The 23,472-nt window shown below is 37.1% G+C and overlaps 1 protein-coding gene across 1 annotated transcript in view; it reads right to left on the minus strand.

Moving 5' to 3' along the window:
• LOC150102612 (regulator of G protein signaling 7-like) overlaps nt 1-23,472 on the minus strand; it is a 463,836-nt gene that overhangs the window by 261,519 nt on the left and 178,845 nt on the right. The window contains exon 5 of the mRNA XM_090398711.1: nt 1,405-1,456. Within this exon, the coding sequence (XP_090254837.1) occupies nt 1,405-1,456 (52 nt within the window). The remainder of the gene's footprint in view (nt 1-1,404; nt 1,457-23,472) is intronic.

The raw sequence follows: 23,472 nt of genomic DNA on the forward strand, positions 1-23,472 counted from the left end.
TAGTTATATTATTTATAATACTAATGATTATTATTATAAATAATAAATAAGTAAAATTTATTATCATCAACATTGTAATAGAAAGTGGTACTATAAACTGAGATAAAATCCATTTATCCATTTTTTCCTGAAGGATACTTAAAAAAGCGGCACTTTTGGAATTAACTCGGGACATTTTTATAAAAAAACGGGACTGTCCTGGGAAAAACAGGACGAATGGGAACCCTATCCTATCCTATCTTCTCTATCTTCCATGAAGATACTAAACCCTTCACATTCTATCTGTGTAACTACATCATCTGCAGTAAGCTAAGTCTCATAAATGCATACAACTTTTGGTGAGGTTGAACTAACCAATGCCAAAAAAATCCTCCCTCTTATTCCTGATACTTCTGGCATTAGTATATAGAAACTGCAGGAGCCCTTGAAGACCTCACCCACCCTTACTTCCTAAATTGACTAACCTATTCAATATTTTTGCCTGAGAGGCAATATCACTTCCTCTAAATTCCACACTTGGTCATTCTCATGCTACAAATGGAATGCTTTTTTTTTATTGTTATTCTTGATCCATGAAGCTATATTCCCTTACATGTTTTTCAATAATTGATGGCCAAATAGCAAACTTGAGATGCTTTCCATAAGCATGCCACTTTTAAATGATTCTTTAATTTTCACCTTCCCCCATGGTCTCCAATTATATGAAGTGTTAATTCAATAAATCCATTCACTAATTTTATATCCATCATTTTCTCATGTTTTCTCTCATAACAGCAAACAATCTTTTAAGATTGTTTTTAATGTTAATAGCATTTCTTTTCTTTGAAGCTTTATTATAATTCACTGAACCGGAAGAAACAAAAACAGTTTGATTATAAAATGGGATAAATTAAAATCTGAAGATATGTAGCATGAAATCAGCTCTGTTCAAAGCTGAAGCTGATCTAACACTGTAAGGCTTTGACATCATCACAAATGAATTTCAGGTATAAAGAACTGGAATGTGCCATGGAATTTTTTTTTTTAAAATACCACAAAGAAATAACGTTAACACAAATTTGAGTAAGTTGAACATGTGTAACTTGATTTGTTATTATAGTTAGAAAATATGTGATAGATTTTTCAAATGGTATGGAGATTTTAGAGAATTAATATGAAAAAGTAATACGAATTATATATAAAGTGGAGAATGAGAACAAGGGACCATCCTGAAAGCTATATAAGGGTACAGTGAATGCTAGGATGTGGTGAGTGATGAGTGGGATTGCTAGAAGCACAAATGATTGTAAACTTCAGTATGGTAGATATGTTGCTTGTTGACAACTTCTTGCAATGAGTCTGTTGGTTCCATGGAAGTCTGCTATTATTAATAATAATTTAAAAACTAAATCACTAAATACATACCATAATCAGTGTTTTCAGGTTCCCAGCAGTTGGAAGGCCAAAAATAAGGAGTCTAAAAAATAAATGTCAATAAGTAATGTTTGCAACATATTTTAATGTGTAATAATTTTTAAATTATTTTTCTATGATAATTTTATGAGATACATGCACAGTTCTTTGTATGGTTAAAATATTCTCTTCTGATCTAGTTTGATGAAAAATTATTTATCTTCAAACAAGATCACGACAGAACTTGAAACATTCTTTTTGAACTTCTATCCAATGGTCAACGTTTTATTAAAAGCATAGCATGCACTTTATATCAGTAATATCTTTTTTTTTAATGAGGTCCTAATAATGAAAGATAATCATTCAGCAGTAGGACTCTCATAAATACCCAACTCAAGGTACATATCACCATTACTTGCATTAAGGGTTAGATAACCCAGGAAGAACCTTGTTATTATTAATAAATGATAACTCCCAAGGAGTTCCAAGGTCTCATCATAAAAGGGCACTTCTCCTCAACAACCCTCACCTATATACAACAGCACCTACTACCGAGCTAACAAAATACATTTTCAAGTACTACTTGAGATACTAATTCAAGCTTCCAACATGCAGGGTGGTGGTCTCATTATTATTATTGTACCCTCCATGGAGTCGGCAGACTCATCGTAGTAGGTTCGTTCAACTGAAAACATATTTATCATAGTAGATCTTAAAACTCCTTAACATTCCTTGCATTAACAAGATTTTCTAGTAATGTGCACTATTCACTGACAATTCTCCATGTAAAAAATCTACTAATCACACCCCCTTTTCACCACACTCTTACATAACTTCCAGGGATGGCATCTGGTTCTTCCCCTCTCACTTTCTATTCTTTTTAGAATCCCCTCTGGATTAATCTGATAAAATTCTCTCACTAACTTAAATGTCTCTATCATATCACCTCTTTTCCTCCTATCCACAGAACTCTACAATCCACATTTCTTTAACCTCTTTCCATAGCCAGCATTCCAAACTCCTGATATTGTCTTAGTCACTCATCTCTAGACCCTTTCCAATATTTCCAGATCACACTGGAAACTAGGTGACTAAATCTGAACATAATAGTCCAAGTGTGGTCTGACCAGTGCTTTATACAGTGGCACAACAACTTCCTTATCCCTATGTGTTAAGAGTACTTCTCATCATAGTAGAACTATGATATGGAGTCTTTGCAACACTTGCAATATGCCCTCTGAAATTCAATCTTCAGTCAACCATTACTCCCAAATCTTGAATCTCATCCACTTCCTGCAGTACGGCACAATCAATATAGCACACAGCCTTATATTTCTGCATTCCAAAATGCAACACCTTGCACTTCTTGATATTAAAACTGGAACCCCACTCCTTTGTCCAAGTGTCAAAAGTCTATTCAAATCTTCCTCAAGGGAATTAACATCAGCAGTGCTATTTATAATTCTCCCCAACTCTGCATCATCAGCAATCAACTGAAGATCCCCAGTCAGTCCACACGATATATCATTTAAAAACAAGTTAAACAACAGGGGCCCAAGAACAGAACAACAGAACCCTAGGGCATACTACTGGTCACCTGCCTTTTTTTTTAGACACTCCATCATACACAACTTGATGGTATTGTTCATACAATTTCAGATCCATCTAACCAATATACTATCTATTCCCATCCTCTGCAGCTTGCATACCAACTCATCATGTGGTAATCTATCAAACACCTTTGTAAAGTACAAGAATCATTGTATATGATTCTCCCTTATCCAAGGGAGAATCATATACAATATAGATCAAGTATATATAGATATACTATATAAATATAGATCGTATTTATATAAATATGTATATATGTATACATATGTATATATAAATATAGATCAATATAGTACAAGAATCATTGTATACGATTCTCCCCTATCCAAGGGAGAATCATATACAATATAGGTCATCATAAAGAATGCTATGTCTATCAAGCCAATCCTGTATTCTATTCCTAATCAATCTCTCCAACACTTTGACTACAACTGCAGTTATACAGACAGACTGGTCTATAAGAGATAAATGCAAGGTGAATCAGAGTATGAGAGAGAGAGAGAATTTAGGGAGTATGAGTGAGAGGTATGGGGGTGCTAAAAGAGGAGAGAATGGAAACAGTAGAAGAGAGGGAATGAGAGAGAGGTATGGGAATGCTAGCAGACGAGAGGATGGAAACAGTAGGAGAGATGGAATGAGAGAGAGATATGGAAGTGCTAGAAGAGGAGAGAATGGAAACGGTAGGAGAGATGGAATGAGAGAGAGGTATGGGAATGCTAGAAGATGAGAGGATGGAAACAGTAGTAGGAGAGACAGAATGAGAGAGGGATATGGAAGTGCTAGAAGTGGAGAAAATGGAAACAGTAGGAGAGAGGGAATGAGAGAGATGTATGGGAGTGCTAGAAGAGGAGAGAATGGAAACAATAGGAGTGAGGGAATGGTAAGAGGTATAATGTATGGTGACTCAATGATCCGTGGTGTTCAAGATAGGATGCGTGAGGAGTGTTTGCCAGGAGGAACAATAGAAAGGGTGGCTATGGCAATTAAGAGAGGTGAAAGGGTGGATGAGATGATTGTGATGGTAGAAACGAATGACTTGAGTGGTAATGTAAGTCGGGCAGCGAGAGATATGAGATTTTTGCTTGAGACTGTACGGAAGAAGACAGAGAGAGGAAAAATAGTGTGCGTGTTGCCTAGGTATGATAATGATGAGCTGAGCAGAAGAGCGGTGATATTGAATGGCATAATAGCGAGAATGTGTGACAAGAGAGGACTGGTATATGTGGATGCTTGGAGTGCGTTTGAGGAAAGAGAGGAATTGTATGCGAGAGACCATTTACATTTGAATGAGGAAGGACGTAGGCATCTGGAGAGATTGCTGTTCTGAACGAGTCAGTGTGTCCCAGGGAGGATGATAGCAGGGGTGGCCTCTTGTAGGAATGGATACTTGGGAGAAGGGAGACAATGTCAGTTAACACTGAGCCCAGTGGAGTCTAGAAGGGATAATGCTGGGTATAGAAACAATGGCATTTATATGCTTTATACTAATGCCAGGAGTATCCGGAATAAGGGAGAGGAATTGGTGGCGCAGATAGCATCAGCCTGGCCAAAAATTATTGCGATCACTGAGACGTGGTTGACAGAAGGGGATATAACAACAGGAATAGAAGTCGCTGGGTATAACATTTTTCGTCAGGATAGGAGGGGAAAGTGTGGTGGTGGGGTACTGCTTATGATAAGTGATGACCTATGTCCTCTAAGAGTGGAGAATTTGGAAGGAAGTGAGACAAATGATTTTGAGAACGTATGGTGTGAGGTAGAGGTAGGCAAGACAGGATATTTAGTGGGGTGTTGCTACAGACCCAGGAGCACAGAGGATGGGGACCAGGAGATGTTTAGACAGCTAAGTTTGGCAAGTACAAGAAGAATGATTGTTATGGGAGATTTTAACTTCAGTAGTATAAATTGGAGAGAGGAAGATGCATGTAGCAATAGGGGAATGGAATTTCTAGAATTCTTGAGGGACAAATGTCTTAGGCAACATGTAACAGAGGGAACAAGAGGTTCAAAAGTTTTGGATTTGGTTATAGCATCAGAAGAGTTGATAATAACTGAGTTGATGTCTCTCCCACCAGTTGGAGAGAGTGACCATATGGTGTTGACTTGGAAAATGAATAGACATGCAGGAGTATCAAAGAGACAGGAACTTATGTGGAATTATAAGGCAGGTGATTATAATAGTCTTAGACGTCAACTTCGGGAAGTTTCATGGAGGCAGGAATTGGAAGGCCAGGATATCACTAGTGCGTGGGAAATTGTGAAAGAATATTTGTTATCAGCAATGGTAAGTTGTATACCATGAGTGAAGAAGAGGATGCAATTTGGAGTAAAGTGGATGACAAACAATATTAAACAGGAATTGCATGCGAAAAAGAGGCTATGGAAGAGATATAAGGAGACAGGTGAAGAGATGCATGAGGAATATAAGACACAGGCCAGAAGAGTAACTAGTGTGGTAAGGAAAGCGAAACTGGAATATGAGAGGAGACTGGCCCTAAGATCCAAAGAAAATCCTAGGGAATTTTTTAGCTATGTGGCCAGTAGGAGGAGAAATGACTGTGGAAGAACGATATTGTGGGATAAAAATGGGAATAGAGTGACTGATGCACAGGACATAGTGGAATTGTTCAATGAACACTTTATTGGAGTATTTCATCCTAGAGGAGTCAGTTTTAATGCTAGAGGGATAGGACTGGTTCGAGGTCTAGAGGTGTAGGAGGAGAGTGTGTTTCAGATACTGAGTACTCTGGATGTCAGTAAAGCTGTGGGACTGGATGGTATTTCACCACGAGTTTTGAGAGAATGTGCTAGGGAATTGACAGTGCCTTTAACGTGGCTTTTCAATGAAAGTCTGGCTTTGGCAAAGGTGCCCAGGGAATGGAAGGAAGGTAAGATAGTGCCATTGCATAAGGGTGGTAACAGACTGGAAGTGTCTAATTATAGGCCAGTCTGTGTGTCATCAGTAGTTGTTAACATCTTGGAGAAAGTAGTGAGGGACCGTATACAGCATTGGGCAGATGAGGGTAATGTTATCTGTGAGAATCAACATCGATTTGTGAAAGGACGCTCTTGTTTTAGCAATATGCTAGCCTTTTATAATAAAGTTTCAAGAACATTAGATGAGGGAAAGGCATATACTGCAATTTTCTTAGACTTGGCGAAGGCATTTGACAGGGTGCCACATGATAAGCTGATATTTAAGTTGCAGCACATGGGTCTAGATGTCAGATTGGTCAACTGGATTCAGGATTGGCTGTCTGATAGGTATCAGAGAGTTGTGTATGGTGGAGCAGTTTCCAGGAGGCAGAGGGTTACAAGTGGGGTCCCACAGGGCTCAGTACTAGGACCTATATTGTTTAACCTTTATATCAATGACATAGTCAGTGGATTGCAGGGGGATATTCAGTTGTTTGCGGATGATGCGAAGCTGGGAAGGATTATTAGTAATAGTGCAGATGTGGTAGCCCTGCAAGAGGATTTAAATAAGCTAGATAGATGGGCAAATGAATGGGGGTCTCAGTTTAATGCAGCAAAATGTAAGGTCTTGAGGTTTGGGAAACATCGATGGGATGCTGCATACTCTATGGGAGGAGTTATACTGGAGGAAGTAGGGGAGACAAGAGATCTGGGGTTGATGATTGATAGAAACCTGAAGTTTAGGGGACATATTGCAAAGGTGGTGAAGGTAACACAGAGGATTGCTGCTATTATGAGAAGGACACTGACCTGCAGAGATAAGAGGGTTATCATTCCGTTGTATAAGTCTGTGATCAGACCACACTTGGACTATTGTTCTCAGATTTGGTCCCCAGGATTTGAAGGGGATAAATTAACTGTGGAAAGGATACAAAGACGGATGACAAAGATGGTTTCAGGACTGTACAAGGATAGTTATGAGGATCAGCTGAGAGAATGTGGACTGCAGAGTTTGGTGGATAGAAGAAGGAGAGGTGATATGATTGAGACTTTTAAACTGTTGAGAGGTGGTTACAGGGTTGACACTGGAGAGTTCTTTCGCTTGGTTGAACAGCGGGAAGGAGTGATGACAAGAGGCCATCCCTGGAAGTTACGAAAGGAAACTGTGAGCAAGAGGGTAAGGAGTGGTTTCTTTGTGTGGAGGGTGGTTGAGCCGTGGAATGCATTGCCTGATGGAGTGGTAGGAGCGAGAACGGTCAGTGAGTTTAAAGAGTGGTATGATAGACTTTGTGTTTCTCAGGGGAGGACCTCCCCTCGATGAGTCTTGACAGACTTTATGTCTTAGGAAGGACCTCCCTCGAAGAGTCTTTTGACTCCTTGGAGGCCTGAATAATAATAATAATAATAATAATAATTGGAAACTTCTGTCTTAGAACCATGCTTGTGGAGTGGTACTATTTTGCCTTCTTTCCACTCCTTAGGAATCCTACCCACCACAAGACTTTCATTAAACAACCAGGTCAAGGACATAGCTAATTTCCTTCTATATATTGCAGAGCATCATTTACGCCAATATGGTATACACTGATAAAGTGCTCATTCAATAATTCCACTATATCCTTTGCAGCTGTCTCTCTTCCGCCATGGCTATTGACCACTGCAGCCTGCCATAATTATTCTTTCTCTTGCTTGACATATAGTGGAAACATTCCTTTGAATTAACCTTGGCATGACCAGCCAATCAAATAAAGAAAGAAAGAAAAGGTGCAGTATGACCAGCCAATCTTCTCTCACACTGCACCTTTTCTTTCTTTCTTTATCATGCTTATTACCTTCCTAACCTGCTTTATATGCTTAATGGATTCGGTCATTACCAACTGTCTTGTAGCTCCTCCATAGCATTTTCATTTCCAACACAGCTTGCTTGATATCACTATTCATCCATTTCACTTCCACTCTGTGTACTTGCTTAACCCTTGGTATGCAATTCATTTCCAACACAGCTTGCTTGATATCACTATTCATCCATTTCACTTCCACTCTGTGTACTTGCTTAACCCTTGGTATGCAATTATACATTGCTTGTGTCAGATACTACCTTATGAATTTCCATGCACTGTCAACATCTTTTCTGCTCAGATCATCCAGCCAATATACTGATGCAAACTGCCTACAGAGCTTCCCATAATAATCTGCTTTATACTTCCACATATACCGTGGAATGCATTGCCTGATGGAGTGGTGAGAGCGAGAACGGTCAATGAGTTTAAGGAGTGGTATGATAGACTTTGTGTTTCTTAAGGGGGACCTCCCTTCGATGAATCTTGACAGACTTTATGTTCTTAGGAAGGACCTCCCACAATGAGTCTTTTGACTCCATGGAGGCCAGAATAATAATAATAATAATATCCATTTTTGGCAGTAACCTCTTCTTGTTTCACCACTTCCCAAAAAAGTTCCTCATAATCACTCTCACCAACCAGCAGCAGTGTTAATGCCTTATTAACAACTAAATCTTGTGAAATTATCACAAATTCCAAAACATTTAAGCCTCTAGTTGCTTCAGTCACATGCTGCTTAAGATATTTATTTCTCTGAAATTCAACAAACTCACTCTCCTTTTTCCCCATACGCTATCTCCTCCTTCCATTCTATATTACTGTAATTAAAGTCTCCCACCAGGATCACTTTCTTTTTACATGCCCAACCAATTTGGCTAAACATTTCACAATCGGTATTCTCTATATTCCTGGCCTATAACAGCATCCTATCAGATATCTTCTTCTTAGCCTTTCTTCATTCACTGCAGGACATAGGCCTCCCCCAAAATCTTCCATTTTTTTCTTTTCTTTTGTCTCTGACCACCATTTCACTCCTCTCTTATGTCTGGATATCATCTCTTCATCTTTTTCTCCATTTACTCCTTTTCCCCTTTCTTGGATGCTATTCCGTTATCAACCTTGTCTGCCTTTTGTCTCTCATTCTCCCTACATGACCAGCCCATCTCCATTTTGAATTTTTTATCACTTCTGTTATATCTCTTACTCCTGTTTATCTTCTTGAAAGTTTATTTTTCACTTGGTTAGAGTATAATAAATTTAGTTTAATCCTTTATCCAAGTGTGAGCAAACAAAGTTTGCGCCTGAAAATATCTTCAGGACTGGGGTGAGGTGGTACAACACCAGGGCACTCCTTGCAAAGGTGGGGCAAGCTACCAACACTCCTATCTCAGCATCTCCCATAATGCAAAACACATCCCTTGCGGATATGTCTAATGTTATGCATTAAGGGAAGGGCCACAACCCATACTAGTTTCGACCTTTATTGAGGTCTCTGTGGGAGCCAGGCCAAGTGGAGATACCAGGCAGAAGCATTAGCAGGTCATCTCTACCTATAGGAGTTGCAAAATGGTGTGCCACACTTTTTTTATAAATTACTCTGGATTTAGAGAAAGATGATGAAAGTTTATTTTTCACTTGGTTAGAGTATAATAAATTTAGTTTAATTTATTAAAAAAGGGTGGCACACCATTTCGCAACTCCTATAGGTAGAGATGACCTGCTAATGCTTCTGCCTGGTATCTCCACTTGGGCCTGGCTCCCACTGAAGAGACCTCAATAAAGGTCGAAACTAGTATGGGTTGTGGCCCTTCCCTTAATGCATAACATTAGACATATCCGCAAGGAGATGTGTTTTGCATTATGGGAGATGCTGAGATAGGAGTGTTGGTAGCTTGCCCCACCTTTGCAAGGAGTGCCCTGGTGTTGTACCACCTCACCCCAGTCCTGAAGATACTTTCAGGCGCAAACTTTGTTTGCTCACACTTGGATAAAGGATTAAACTAAATTTATTATGTTTATCTTCTTATTTCTTCATTCCTAATTTTATCCTTTTTAGTGATTTTCAGCATTCTTCTTTCCAGTTTTCTCTGGGACATCCTCAAATCCCATTGCTTCGCTGTTATGCTCCATGTCTCGCTACCATATATAAACACTTGTGTCACTCAGCTATTGAATATTTTCCTTAGCATGTTAATTTCTACTTCACACCACACACATTCAAAATTTGTGCATGTAATATCAACTTCCACACTCTGTGGACACAATTCCTCTGCAATCATTACAGTAATCCAATCACATTCCTATCCTTCCAAAAAATTATATATTCTTCCATTTATATTCCCGACACTACATCCTCCTCAGACAACCAAGTTTCATTATTCCAATTATCTTTGGGCATACTGACTCAATCAATGCAACAAACTCAGCACTCTTTTTTCAAATACTCCCTACATTTGTGTACAAACATAACAATCCCTGTGTCTTTGAGGAAATTCTACCAGCACCAGCATTCTCCATTCAAGCTGCTATACCACACCTCTCTCTCCAATCTGATAATTCCCGTTTCCCTGATTCTGATCCTGATTTTCATTCATATCTGTCTTATCCTCACCTTTATGTATTCCATCACCTTGTGCTGCCAACCACATCTTCAACTTTGTATCCATCTTTCTCCTGTTGTATAATCTGTTTGGCTGTGTTATCCTGCTTCACAAGTAGACTGATTGTTTACTACATTAACTTCTTGACCCTGTGCCTTTTCAGAAAACAACAGCCTATCTAAATATGCAGCACAAAACCCATTCAAATGTAATCCATCAACTTTAAACCATTCCAACTTTCTTTCAAATACAATCTATAGATTTACAAACTGAACCCCCTTTGCCTCACACAACTCAGACATCTTATTATTCATTATCCCTGCTCTCCTTCTGAAATCATTATCTGATATCTAGGCAACACTAATGACTTTTCCATCAACCTGCCATAAGAACTTCCTCAAGTCTCTATCAACATTCTTGTTTTTCCCCCAACTATGTCATTTGTGCCGACAACTACGACTAATTTTGATGACAGCTCTTTCCTTTTCTGCAACAGATCGGATATTTGTTTCATTGTTCTACCAGGAAAGCATGTTATGACCATTTTATTAGTTATCACACCTCTAATGATCGAGTCCCCCATACAATGATATATGGTGATCATTTGACTCTTTTCTTCATAATACTAGCTTCCTCCTTCTCAATCTCATCAGCTAATCTCTTCTTTAGATGCTTAATATCATTTTCCAAATGCTTCATTTCACTTTTCATTTTCACTAATTCCTGCCTAAGCTCTTTTACTACGATCCTGACTCTTGCTCCCATTTTTAATTGCTCTAAATTATCAACGCACTTTCCACATACATTAATGCTTTCCTGCTTTTCATTTACCCTGACAATCCATAAATCTTTCACATTTTTCAGTGCACACATTAACAATTTTTGCAAAGCATTCACTGGGAAAAATCCAAGGCAGAACTCGATCTTCATGCTGAAGCTTTCTGTGTCTCTGATGTGAGTTGCTTTACAGATATAAAGCACCAACCTAAAATAATTATCCTAAGCAATAATATCTTCTAAACAACCATGAGATGACACATAAAATATTTCATTTCTCAATATTTGAAGGGTACAGTACTCAAAATGAATGCTAAGGGCATGAGGCCAACGTGTTCATCAGTTTATTTGCTTTGCAGAAGAAAAATCAAAATCTTCATAAACAATCTATCACCTCTATTTAGGATTGACTGATTTAGCTGGATTTGGAGTATAATTTATAATCCCAGATAATGACTATTTAGACACTTTCATAGCTTTATTTTTTTATATATATATTTTTTAAATGAAGAAAAGACAAAGTGCGTAATTTTTATTGTTTTGTATTGGCAAAGTTTCACCACACAATCACTTGATTAGGAGAGAAATCTAGATTAAAGGTTCAAATTCTGTATGTAATGAAAATAATTTTCTGTCTTTGTCAAGGAATGAACACACACACACACACACACACACACACACACACACACACACACACACACACACACACACACACACACACACACACACACACTGTGGTTGCATACAGACCTATGCAACCCAATCCAGATGTAAAGCCTTATAAGGACAAATAATTGCCTTCCTATCTCTGCTTATAATGTTTCTTCAGTATCCAAATAATCTGATGAGCTCTATGTTCTTGAACTTCAACTTCTAGACTCCCCCAATCCCTAGTCACATCAGTTGCTGACGAGGAAGAAATCACACTAAAGAAACACTACAATACTGATGTTTCCTCAGTATATTTATTCACATGAATAGTGATATGGGAACATAGTGGAAATATCAGTTCTGTAATATCCTATTCCTTTTAAAAGTACTTCTAATAAATTGTGGTGTTAGTAATCCCTGCATCAAAATGAGCTGGGAATTTCGCTGAAATCAATGGATAAAAACTTGCAACCAGAATAAATCATTAGAATTTAATACAAAACTATCTCCTTCTTGCATTTATACAATTTGAGAAAATTCATCATATTGATTAGTATCAATCATAAAATACACGAAATAATTTATTTCTAAGACTAAGATGTTAACTGGAAAAAAAAAAAAAAATAGCCTTTAAAAATTTAAGAACTTAAATAGAATAAGTTCTATATTCACACAAAGTGGAAAACACAAGAAAGTTTTATATTATTGTTACAAATATAGACAGGGAGTCTATTATTTGTGGAAAACACAAGAAAGTTTTATATTATCATTATTATAAATATAGACAGGGAGTCTATATTTATATTCCCTCGATGAGTCTATGGACTCATCGAGGGAGGACACCTACTCTACAACTCTCTATCTCCACAAATGCTATCTACCGCCTGCCACTACCGCTACATTTCCACAGACAATCACAAACATCCATGCATATGGCAGGATTCGAATCAGCAGCCTTTTAGCTGGAGAGCGGATACACTAACCCCTCAGTCAATCAGGCTGGCAATATTGGATATAGATAAGATATAGATATATAAATTAAAAAAAAATATTGGATATAGATATGTCAGCCAACCAGGCTGGCATATCTATATCCAACATTATTTTATTATATTATATTACATTATTTTTTTTATGTAAATTTGAAAGGAGTAAAATTGTTACTTATTATACTAAATCTTGGTATTTCTCTAAAAGCATACAGAATTACATATGCAAAGGAAGAACAATAATACTGTAAGATCTACCTAAGTGCATTAAATATCAGTCATCGTATACTGATGCCATCTTCAATTCTTAAGCTACAACCATAAAACCTAGTCAGCCAAAATATTAATGGAGCACTACTATACAGTATAATCCTTTACAAAACTTCCATTGTTGGAAAACTGCCTGAGAATTTTTTTGAAATGGATATATCACCTCTGCACAGAAAAGGCCACAAACCCTATAACATGAGTGCCACATTTGAGAAAGCGACTAAGGAGAAAGAACTGTTCATTCATTTTTTTTTTTTTTAATAGCTAGAGGTTGCAGTCTTTAGAGAACACAGTATGTAGAAGACTATTCCAAAGAGGCAAATGAATCAAAAAAGGAGGATGATAAGATTGTTTACTAACTTGAAAGTAAACTGTGTGTATATATATATATATATATATATATTGACCAGCAATTGCTTTTGTTTTTCCACGCTTCAAGGAAAGGAGATTAATGATGGGCAACCAATTTAGTGAAGCAGTACTCATGAAAATACCAGTAGAAAAGGCAGAAAAATGTCTATCAGAAAGTGAACAGAGTGAATCTGTAAAAGCGAAGTCATACTATTCTCTTCTAGATAACACCAAGCATTCTTTGGAAAAAATTTTGATGCGCCATCCCAAATGCAAGACTAAGGCTGATTGAATTTAATTGGAGTGAGTCTGAGAGAGAGAGAGAGAGAGAGAGAGTAGGATCTTCTATTAAGCAGCCCACCTCTTCTGGAAAGCATCAAGAATTTTCAGGGAGGTTTTTGTTGAACCACCCCAAATGTGAGAATAGCATTTTAAAGATGGATGGATCTGGGATTTGTATAGTGTGAGCAGTTATCCAGATGAGAAACAGAAGCCTGCAGAAGAAAATAAGATTTTTTAAGAAGAGACTATGGATGTAATGTGTTCATGCCAAGAAAGGTGAAAGGAAAAGTCAGCCAAAGAAGAGAAATGTGAGCTAGACTAGTGTTTTTAATATTATCAAACCTAAGGGAGAGTGAATCGAGAGCTTATTAGAAATAAGGTAGGACTGTGATTTGGTAGCAAGTGATGTTCACTGGGTTATCCTGATCTCACTGGAGAATGGCAAGGAGACCATGTTTAAAAACTGATTATGAAAGATCTTGAAGTTTGAGTCATTTGAGCATTACAATATTTGTCAAATGAAGAAGTAGTGTGTTGTCATTAGCAAAACTATGGGAAGGATTTGAGGTCAGTAAGAAAAGATCACTATCATATAGGAGGAAGAATGCAAGAAAGTACAGAAACCTGGGGTACCTCAGCACTGGTGAAGCAATCTGAACAGAGGAAACCATTCACCATGATTCAGTGACTAACCAGATTAGACACTGATGATCAAGTTACATAGGTGAAAGCAGGCTATGACATGGTAGTTTAACAAGTAGGCTGCACTCAAATTATATTATCATTATAATGTGACATCTCCAAGAGTCCAAGGACTTGCCACAGGAAGGCACTATGCTCTATCCACTATTTACACACAATAATGCTATATCCAATCCATCAACTACACCCAACAGCATTTACTGCTGCTAACAGTATTTCTGTCTGTAAATTCCATGTGTACTAGGCCTAATTTTCCTCATGTGGGATAAAAATTCCAAGCTTCCAAGAGAAAAAAAAACAACAACTGATATCTCCTGTGAGATAAGCTAGCTCACCTTCAGTTGAAAAAAAGCCCATATAAAAATTCATCTCAGCATGACAAGAATTGAGCTAGGCCTTTTCAGTTGAAGGGTACAACATCTCTTTGTTCTTAAGTGCTTAAGTGCTCTGAAAATGCGAAGAGAGAAAGAACAATATGAGTTTCAAATTTGTCCATTTCTTGTGTCCAGTGAAGATAATGTTGGTTAGAAGATCAGCTGTGGAACAAGAGTGAGAACTCCATTATAGAGTTTCAGATTAATTAACTGGTTAGGCCTCCAGATAGTGAACAAATTTGTTGTCATCTCCATTATTTCCAGGAGAACTGAAGTAAGAGCAATAGATGACTAGTATTATAGGTGACATCATCTCCCCCTTATTTGGGGATGGATTCTATATAAGCTTACTTCCATGCTATTAAGCAAAATGCCGGAAGAGCATGAGAGTTGGTAAAGACAACGTAGGGTATTAATACATAAATTGTGATCATAACTTGCAAATACTCTGGACCAGAAGACTTGACTATTAAGAATTCTTTTAGTGTCTCTCTGAGAGCAGATAGGCTAACCACTCGACCAACCAGGCAAACAATTTAAGGGAAAATATTCAGTTGTTTGTTGATGATTCAAAGCAGAGAACAGCATTGGTCAATGAAGATGATGCAGAGATCTGCAGGATGGCTTAAACAGACTGGAATATGGACAAAGGTAAATGGTTAAACAAGTTTAACATAGCCAAATGTAAAGTCAGATACTCTGAGATGCAGAGGTCACAAGCTGTGATCTTTACATTCTGATAGTGACAGAAATAAACTGCAGGAAAGTGATGAGGCCAGGGATTATTACAAAGAGGATACTGAAAAAAAAAGTGCCTACAACAGCACATCAGATTAAATATCCTTGCAGACAATCAGGGATAAACAGGTTATTATTCGTCTTTATATGGCTTTTAAGATCACATCTGGACTATTGTGTGCATATCTGGTCTCCTGAAATCCATGGGGGGGGGGGGATGAAGAAGTGATGTAGAGGATCCAGAGGCAAGTGACCAAGATTGCAGTAGATCTACAGAATGCTTCTTATGAGAACAGATTGAAGGTCTACAGCCTTCAAAAACTAGCTAATAGGTGAATAAGAAGATAAGATAAAAGCATATAATTTATTAAAGGGAATTTATAATGCCAAAGACTTTTTCAGTAAGCTTCCGCAAAGGAGAGAACAACAGAAGGTTCTAATAAGAAGATTTTAGAGAATATAGTGGAACAAATATAAAGGCAAAATGCTCCTTGAACGTAATGATTGCTAAACAGAAGTTAATATCCTTTGGGCATATCATGAGAGCAGATGAATCATTCATGAGATACGTATAACTGCATATCTCATGCAGAAAAGGCAGTTATGTTGGAGAAGATTGAGGGCATGAGAAAGAAAAGACCATATGTTCCTTTATGTTGGATGAACAACATAAAGCAAACTTACCAACTTGAACTTACAAATGAAAGAAAAGACAAGAGACAGAATGAGATAAAGAGCCTTTCTTCATAAGATCAATACGAAATTACTTGCTGGCCCACATTTGGTCATAGCATCAGAAGAGTTGATAATAACTGAGATGACATCTCTCCCACCAGTTGGAGAGAGTGACCATGTGGTTTTGACTTGGAAGATAAATAGACATGCAGGAGTATCAAAGAGATGGGAACATATGTGGAATTATAATGTAGGTGATTATAATAGTCTTAGACATCATCTTAGACACAAGTTTCATGGAGGGAAGAATTGGAAGGCTGGGATATCATTAGTGCTTGGGAAATTTGTGCATAGTGAAGGAATTTTTGTTAGCAGCAATAGTAAGCTGTATTCCACAAGTGAAGAAGAGGACACAATTTGGTGTTAAAGTGGATGACAAACAATATTAAACAGGAACTGCATGTGAAAAAGAGGCTATGGAAGAGATATAAGGAGACAGGTGAAGAGCAGATGCATAAAGAATATAACTCACAGGCTAGGAGAGTGACTAGTATGGTAAGGAAGGCAAAAGTGGAATATGAGAAGAGATTGGCCCTAAGATCCAAAGAAAATCCTATGGAATTTTTTAGCTATGTGGCCAGTAGGAGGAGAAATGATTGTGGAAGAACGACATTGTGGAATAAAAATGGGAATAGAGTGGATGCAGAGGACAAAGTGGAATTGTTCAATGAACACTTTATTGGTGTATTTCATCCTGGAGGAGTAAATTTTAATACTAGAGGTATAGGGCAGGTTCGAGGTTTAGAGGTGCAGGAGGAGAGCGTGTTCCAAATACTGAGTACTCTGGATGTCAGTAAGGCTGTGGGACTGGATGGTATTTCACCACAAGTGTTGAGAGAATGTGCTAAAGAACTGACAACTCCTTTGGCCTGGCTTTTCAATGAAAGTCTGGCTACAAGAAAGGTGCCCAGGGAATGGAAGGAAGGTAAGATAGTGCCATTGCATAAGGGCAGTAGCAGACTGGAAGTGTCTAATTATAGGCCAGTTTGTGTGTCATCAGTAGTTGTTAAGATCTTGAAGAAATTAGTTAGGGACGGTATACAGCATTGAGCAGATGAGGGTAATGTTATCTGTGAGAGTCAACATGGATTTGTGAAGGGGTGATCTTGTTTTAGTAATATGCTAACCTTTTATAATAAAGTTACAAGAACAGTAGATGAGAGAAAGGCATATACTGCCATTTTCTTGGATTTAGTGAAGGCATTTGACAGGGTGCCACGTGATAAGCTGATATTTAAGTTGCAGCACATGGGTTTCGATGTCAGGTTGGTCAACTGGATTCAGGATTGGCTGTCCAATAGGTATCAGAGAGTTGTGTATGGTGGGGCAGTTTCAAGGAGGCAGAGGGTTACAAGTGGGGTCCCACAGGGCTCAGTACTGGGACCTATATTGTTTAACATTTATATCAATGACATTGTCAGTGGACTGCAGTGGGATATCCAGTTGTTTGCAGATGATGTGAAGCTGGGAAGGGTTATTAGTAATAGTGCAGATGTGTTAGCCCTGCAAAAGGATTTGAATAAGCTAGAGAGAGAGAGATGGGCAAATGAATGGAGGTATCAGTTTAATGCAGCAAAATGTAGGTCTTGAGGTTTGGGACACAACGATGGGATGCTGCATACTCTATTGGAGGAGCTATACCGAAGGAAGTAGACAAGAGATCTGGGTTGATGATTAATAGAAACCTGAAATTCAGGGGAAATATTGCAAAGGTGGTGAAGGTAACACAGAGGACTGCTGCAATAATGAGAAGGACACTGACCTGCAGAGATAAAAGAGTTATCATTCCATTGTATAAGACCCTGATAACACCACACTTAGACTCTTGTCATCAAATTTGGTCCCCAGGATTTGTAGGGGATAAATTAAATGTGGAAAGGGAACAAAGGCGGATAACAAAGACTGTTTCAGGACTGTACAATGTTAGTTATGAGGATTGGCTCAGGGAATTTGGACTGCAGAGTTTGGTGGATAGAAAAGGAGAGGTGATATGATTGAGACTTTTAAACTGTTGAGAGATGGTTACAGGGTTGACACTGGGGAGTTCTTTCACTTGGTTGGACAGCGGGAAGGAGTGATGACAAAGGGCCATCCCTGGAAGTTACAAAAGGAAACTGTGAGCAAGAGGGTGAGGAGTGGTTTCTTTGCATGGAGGGTGGTGGAACCGTGGAATGCATTGCCTGATAGAGTGGTGAGAGCGAGAAAGGTCGATGAGTTTAAGGAGCGGTATGATACACTTTGTGTTTCCTAGGAAGGACCTCCCACGATGAGTCTTGATAGACTTTGTGTTTCTTAGGAAGGACTTCCTGCGATGAGTCTTTTAACTCCTTGGGGGCCTAAATAATAATAATAATAATAATAATAACAAGAAGAACTGGAAGGGGATTATAAGGGTTAGTGAAATGCAAAATAAACCCTCTCCTAACCAAATGCCAACCCTGCCTGCATGTGGTATATCCTACTTTAACAAATGGAGATATGATGACTGAATCACAGCAGAATAACTGATCCAACATTTATAGAAAATGTTGAATGTATGTATGCATGTATTATTATTATTATTACGTGAAACCTCCAAGGAGTCGAAAGACTCATCAAGGGAGGGCACCTACTCTACAACTCCATCTCCACCACTCAAATCCACCAACTACAATGAATTGCAACTACCATGATCATCTACACCAATGCCCACCACCACCACTAGTATTTTCACAGACAATCACGAACATCCATGCCCACATCAGGATTCGAACCTGCAGCCTTTTGGCTGGAGAGCTGATACGCTAATCACTTGGCCAACCAGGCTAGCATATACAGTATATACATACATACATATAGTTTACTAGTTTCATTGGATCAACTTCTTCAGGTATCACAATCAAAGAAAATACAAAAAATAACACACTTAAAAATTGCATTAACAGTACTAGTCCAAAAAAACAGTAGTACATTTTGAAATCAGTAATGCGAGCTTGAGTTCAAAATAAAAGTTGACTATGTGCTGTCACGAGTGCGCCAGTATTGAACAGAGGCAATGTGTGCATCAGAAAGATTGAAACTTAGGGAGTTATTGATATGGGAAGAATCTAATGCAATTTCTCTGGACTTGACAATCTTTCTTTCAAGTTCATCATAGCACATATGGATATTAGAAGTTTGTGTCTAGTCCACAATGTGTTGGCGGCCTTCAGACTTGCTGATGACAGGACTACTGTCCGTGGCCTTCAAATAAAGGCATATATATATATATATATATATATATATACACACACACACACACACACACACACACACACACACACACATACATATATATCAATCCTCTTATTTGGTTACCAGCAAATAAGAGGATTGATATATTTTTGGCTGGTAACCAAATAAGAGAATTGATCTATTATACATCTCACACATGTAGAAAACCAAATGAACAAACTCAAAATGAACCATGTACCAAAAAAGGATATGAACCCTGTATGGAAAAAAGATAGGATTCCCAAAACCAAAAAAAAAAAAGAAAAAAAAAAGGTACAACCAGAATATCAAAATTTTACCATGGAACATTAGAGGAATAGCACATAAAGATGAAGAATTATAGAAAATACTAAAACAGTATGATATAAAAATAGCACCCAAACAAAAAGAAAACAAAAAAGGAGTTAAAGAATTATATTCAAATATACAGTGAGTAAAGAAATCTGAAAGAGCGAAAGAAGACACCATGTTAATGATATCTAAAGATTGGAAGAATAAATATATAAATACTATAACTACTGGAATGAAAGAATAAAAGCGAGATTAAAAATATAAGGAGGACACATGAAAATATTTAGTGTTTGTGTCCCTGAAGAAAATAAAGAGGAATCAGAGGAATTTTAGAAACAACTTCAGCAAATAATTAACAATACAAACAAAATGAATACATATTTATATTAGATGATCTAAATGCAAGAACAGGTAATAAACTAATAAAAAAAACTGTATGGAAAATAATATGGAACCACAAACCAAATAAGAATTGGCTAAGATTAATTAACTTTGTTTACATTCAATAATTTGAAAATAGCAAATTCTTTTTATAGGCATAAAGAAGTACACAAATATGCACGGCAAGCAAGAGGCCATAAATCTAATTAATTACATAAGATGAAATTAAAAAAAAATAATAAATCTAACAGATGTCAGAGTCAGCATAAGCTTAAATTTAGATATAGATCATTATGCAGTTATTGCAAACATATGAATACCCCTGAAATGGCTGAAGATGAAAGAAAATTAAAAAAAATGGAAAGTGTATTTAAAAAAAAAATTGTAATATTAGAAAACTGTATGAAATAAAATTAGAACATAATTTACTGGAGATAGAGGTAAGTGAAAATAGTGAAAAAGACTGGAAGAATATATGCCACATAATAAAGAAAACAGCCAATGACAGCCTAGGAAAATAAAAGCAAAAATGGCATCAGAAATTTGAATGAAAATGCTGAAAAAAAATAATAAACGAGAAAAATTAAGCTTATAGAAAATGGTTTTCATCTGATACAGTTGAAAATGAACTAAGTTATAAAAGAAAAAATTTTCTAGTTGAAAGGGAAATTAGAATCTTACATATAAAAACCTGGAATAGTTATGTTAAAGAACTCTATAGAAAGTGTTAAGTGGAACACAGTCATCAATATACAAAATCAAAGTTCCTGAAGAAAGAAATTAAAGAAAAAAGTAATATAGATATAAGTAAAAAGGACTGGATTAGGAAAATCTATGGGAAGACAGTGATTTTAGTAATCTTAACAAAATAAGTAATAGTCACAAATTAGAAACCAAAACTGAAATTCTAAAGAAAATATAAAATAAAAATTATTATTATTATTATTATCCTAAGACCCCGTGGAGTCACAGACTCATCTAGGAGGTCCCTTTTGTCATACACACATCATACTATGCCTTAACACACATTCAAATTCTCTGCAGATGCTGCACTCTTGGGAAATGCATTCCAATCATTCACAACTCTCCATGCAAATAACCTGCTTCTCATTCTCTTGTTCACACCCTCCTCATATGGCTTCCAGGGATGACCTTTTGTTCTCCTCCAATCTCCACCATTTTATGAAACACTTCTTCAATGTTAATACTAGAAAAATCCCTTACCAATTTGTATGTCCCTATCATATTACCCCTCTTCCTCCTATCCACTAGACTCTGCAAATTGCATTGTCTCAACCTTTCATATTCAACTATCACAAACTATTTTGGTCAACTGCCTCCTGAGCCCCCTCCAACACCTCTTCATCCTTTGGAAAACCAGTTGACCAAATCTGTGCAGTAGCCCATATGTGTCTAATCAGAGCCCTATACAATGAAACCAGAACCTCCTTACTTCTACAAGTCAGTGTCCTCTGCATCATTGCCAGAATTCATTGTGTTGTCCTCCCAATTTTGGCAACAGTCCTCTAAATTTCAGATACTTATCCACCATCACTGCAAGATTTCTTATTTCCTCCACCTCCTACAATATATCCCCACCAAGAGTAAATTCTACATCCCATCTTTGTTTTCCATATTTTAAAATCTTTATATTTCGCAACACTGAACTGGCATCTTCACTACCGTGCCCATTCAAAAAGGTAACAACCTCCAGACAGATCTGAACCATCAACCTTTCAGTTAACAGCAAATTGTGCCATGGAGGCTGTGAAAATGTGTTAGGAAATGATGGAATAAACACGGAGCTATTTAAATATGCTGGCCTGCAACTGTCTGTATAACCAACTATTAAATCAATTAAATAAAATTTTGCATGATGACTATAAGAAATCCCTTATTTTGCCTATTTTCGAAAAAAGGATAAATAAAAATGTTCAAATTATAGAGGAATAAGTCTATTGGATTTTGAATGCAAAATATATACAGCAATATTGAAAAAGAAAATAAACAAGTATATAGCAAAAAGTTTTTCACACTTGAAATAAAGGATAAAGGATTAAACAAGAAAACACCCAGCCTGGTTGACCGAGTGGCTCTCCAGCCAAAAGGCTACGGGTTCAAATCCCGCCATGGGCATGGATGTTTGTGACTGTCTGTGAAAGTACTAGTGGTGGTAGTCGGCAGTAGATGGCGTTGATGTAGCAGTCAGACGAAGAGTTGTAGAGTAGATGTCCTCCCTTGATGAGTCTCTGGACTCCCTAGAGGTGTGATGTAATAAAAAAAAATAATAATAATAATATAATTTCTTGGCATTTTTAATTTAAGGATATAGAAAAATATTTAGCAGAAGAAAAATGGATTTAGAAAGGGTCACTCATGTACTGATACAGTATTCACTTTAATCAATAAACAAAGGGAAACTCATATCCTATTCATAGATTATGAAAAGCCTTTGATCTAATAAAAAAAAGTAACTGTTTCATATATATTTGCAACTGAAAAGCAGTTGGCAATATATACGAAAATAATGCTATGACAGAAAAAACCTCTAAAGAATGAATAAAAATAAATAGAGTAAGGCAGGGATGTAGCATGTCTCCAGTCCTTTTTAAAACATGCTTTATTTTATATGTTGCTCCCACCTATGAAAGGTTATTTGCAAACCTTCAGCACATTTAATACCATGAATACGTCAAGGATTTTTTTCAATTTTTTATAATTTTTATATTTTTTTTGAATTTTTGTTAATCTATTTTTTTACACAGTCTGGAAATCTTACTATAAAAATCAAACATAGAACTTTTTCAATTAGTGGAGAAGTCATCTCACACCAGGAAAAGAAATTCATCTCCCACCTAAGCACAATCACAAACATCCAAGTCCACTGCAGGATACAAACCTGCAGCCTGCTGGTTGGAGAGCAGTATGCTAACTACTTGGCCAACCAGGGTGGCAAATTAATTACTGTATATATATTGGAAGTTTTTTCACTTGGTTAGACCAGTGGTCTCCAAAGTGTGGTACGTGTACCCCCTGGGGTATACGAGTCGATACGTGGGAGTACGTCAAAAATGTTTTATATTGATAGGAAAAAAATGAAGTAATTAATTAAAGATAAAGAATATTACTTTCTTTCATCAATTAAACATATATCTAATATAGACAAAGATGTCAGAAATATTCTGTAAGCTTAAATTTGCGAGTAGCGCACATTGGGTGACTTTGCACACATAATCGTCCGTGGCAAAGCTGTCGTGTTTTTTAAAACTAGGGAGTAAATCTCTTACTTCTTATCATTGCCATTGTTTGTAGAGCATCC

This window comes from Typopeltis vanoorti, chromosome 10 (assembly GCF_054136105.1).
Source record: "Typopeltis vanoorti isolate ZY-2024b chromosome 10, IOZ_Tvanoo_1.0, whole genome shotgun sequence".
Classification (NCBI taxonomy): Eukaryota; Metazoa; Arthropoda; class Arachnida; order Uropygi; family Thelyphonidae; genus Typopeltis; species Typopeltis vanoorti.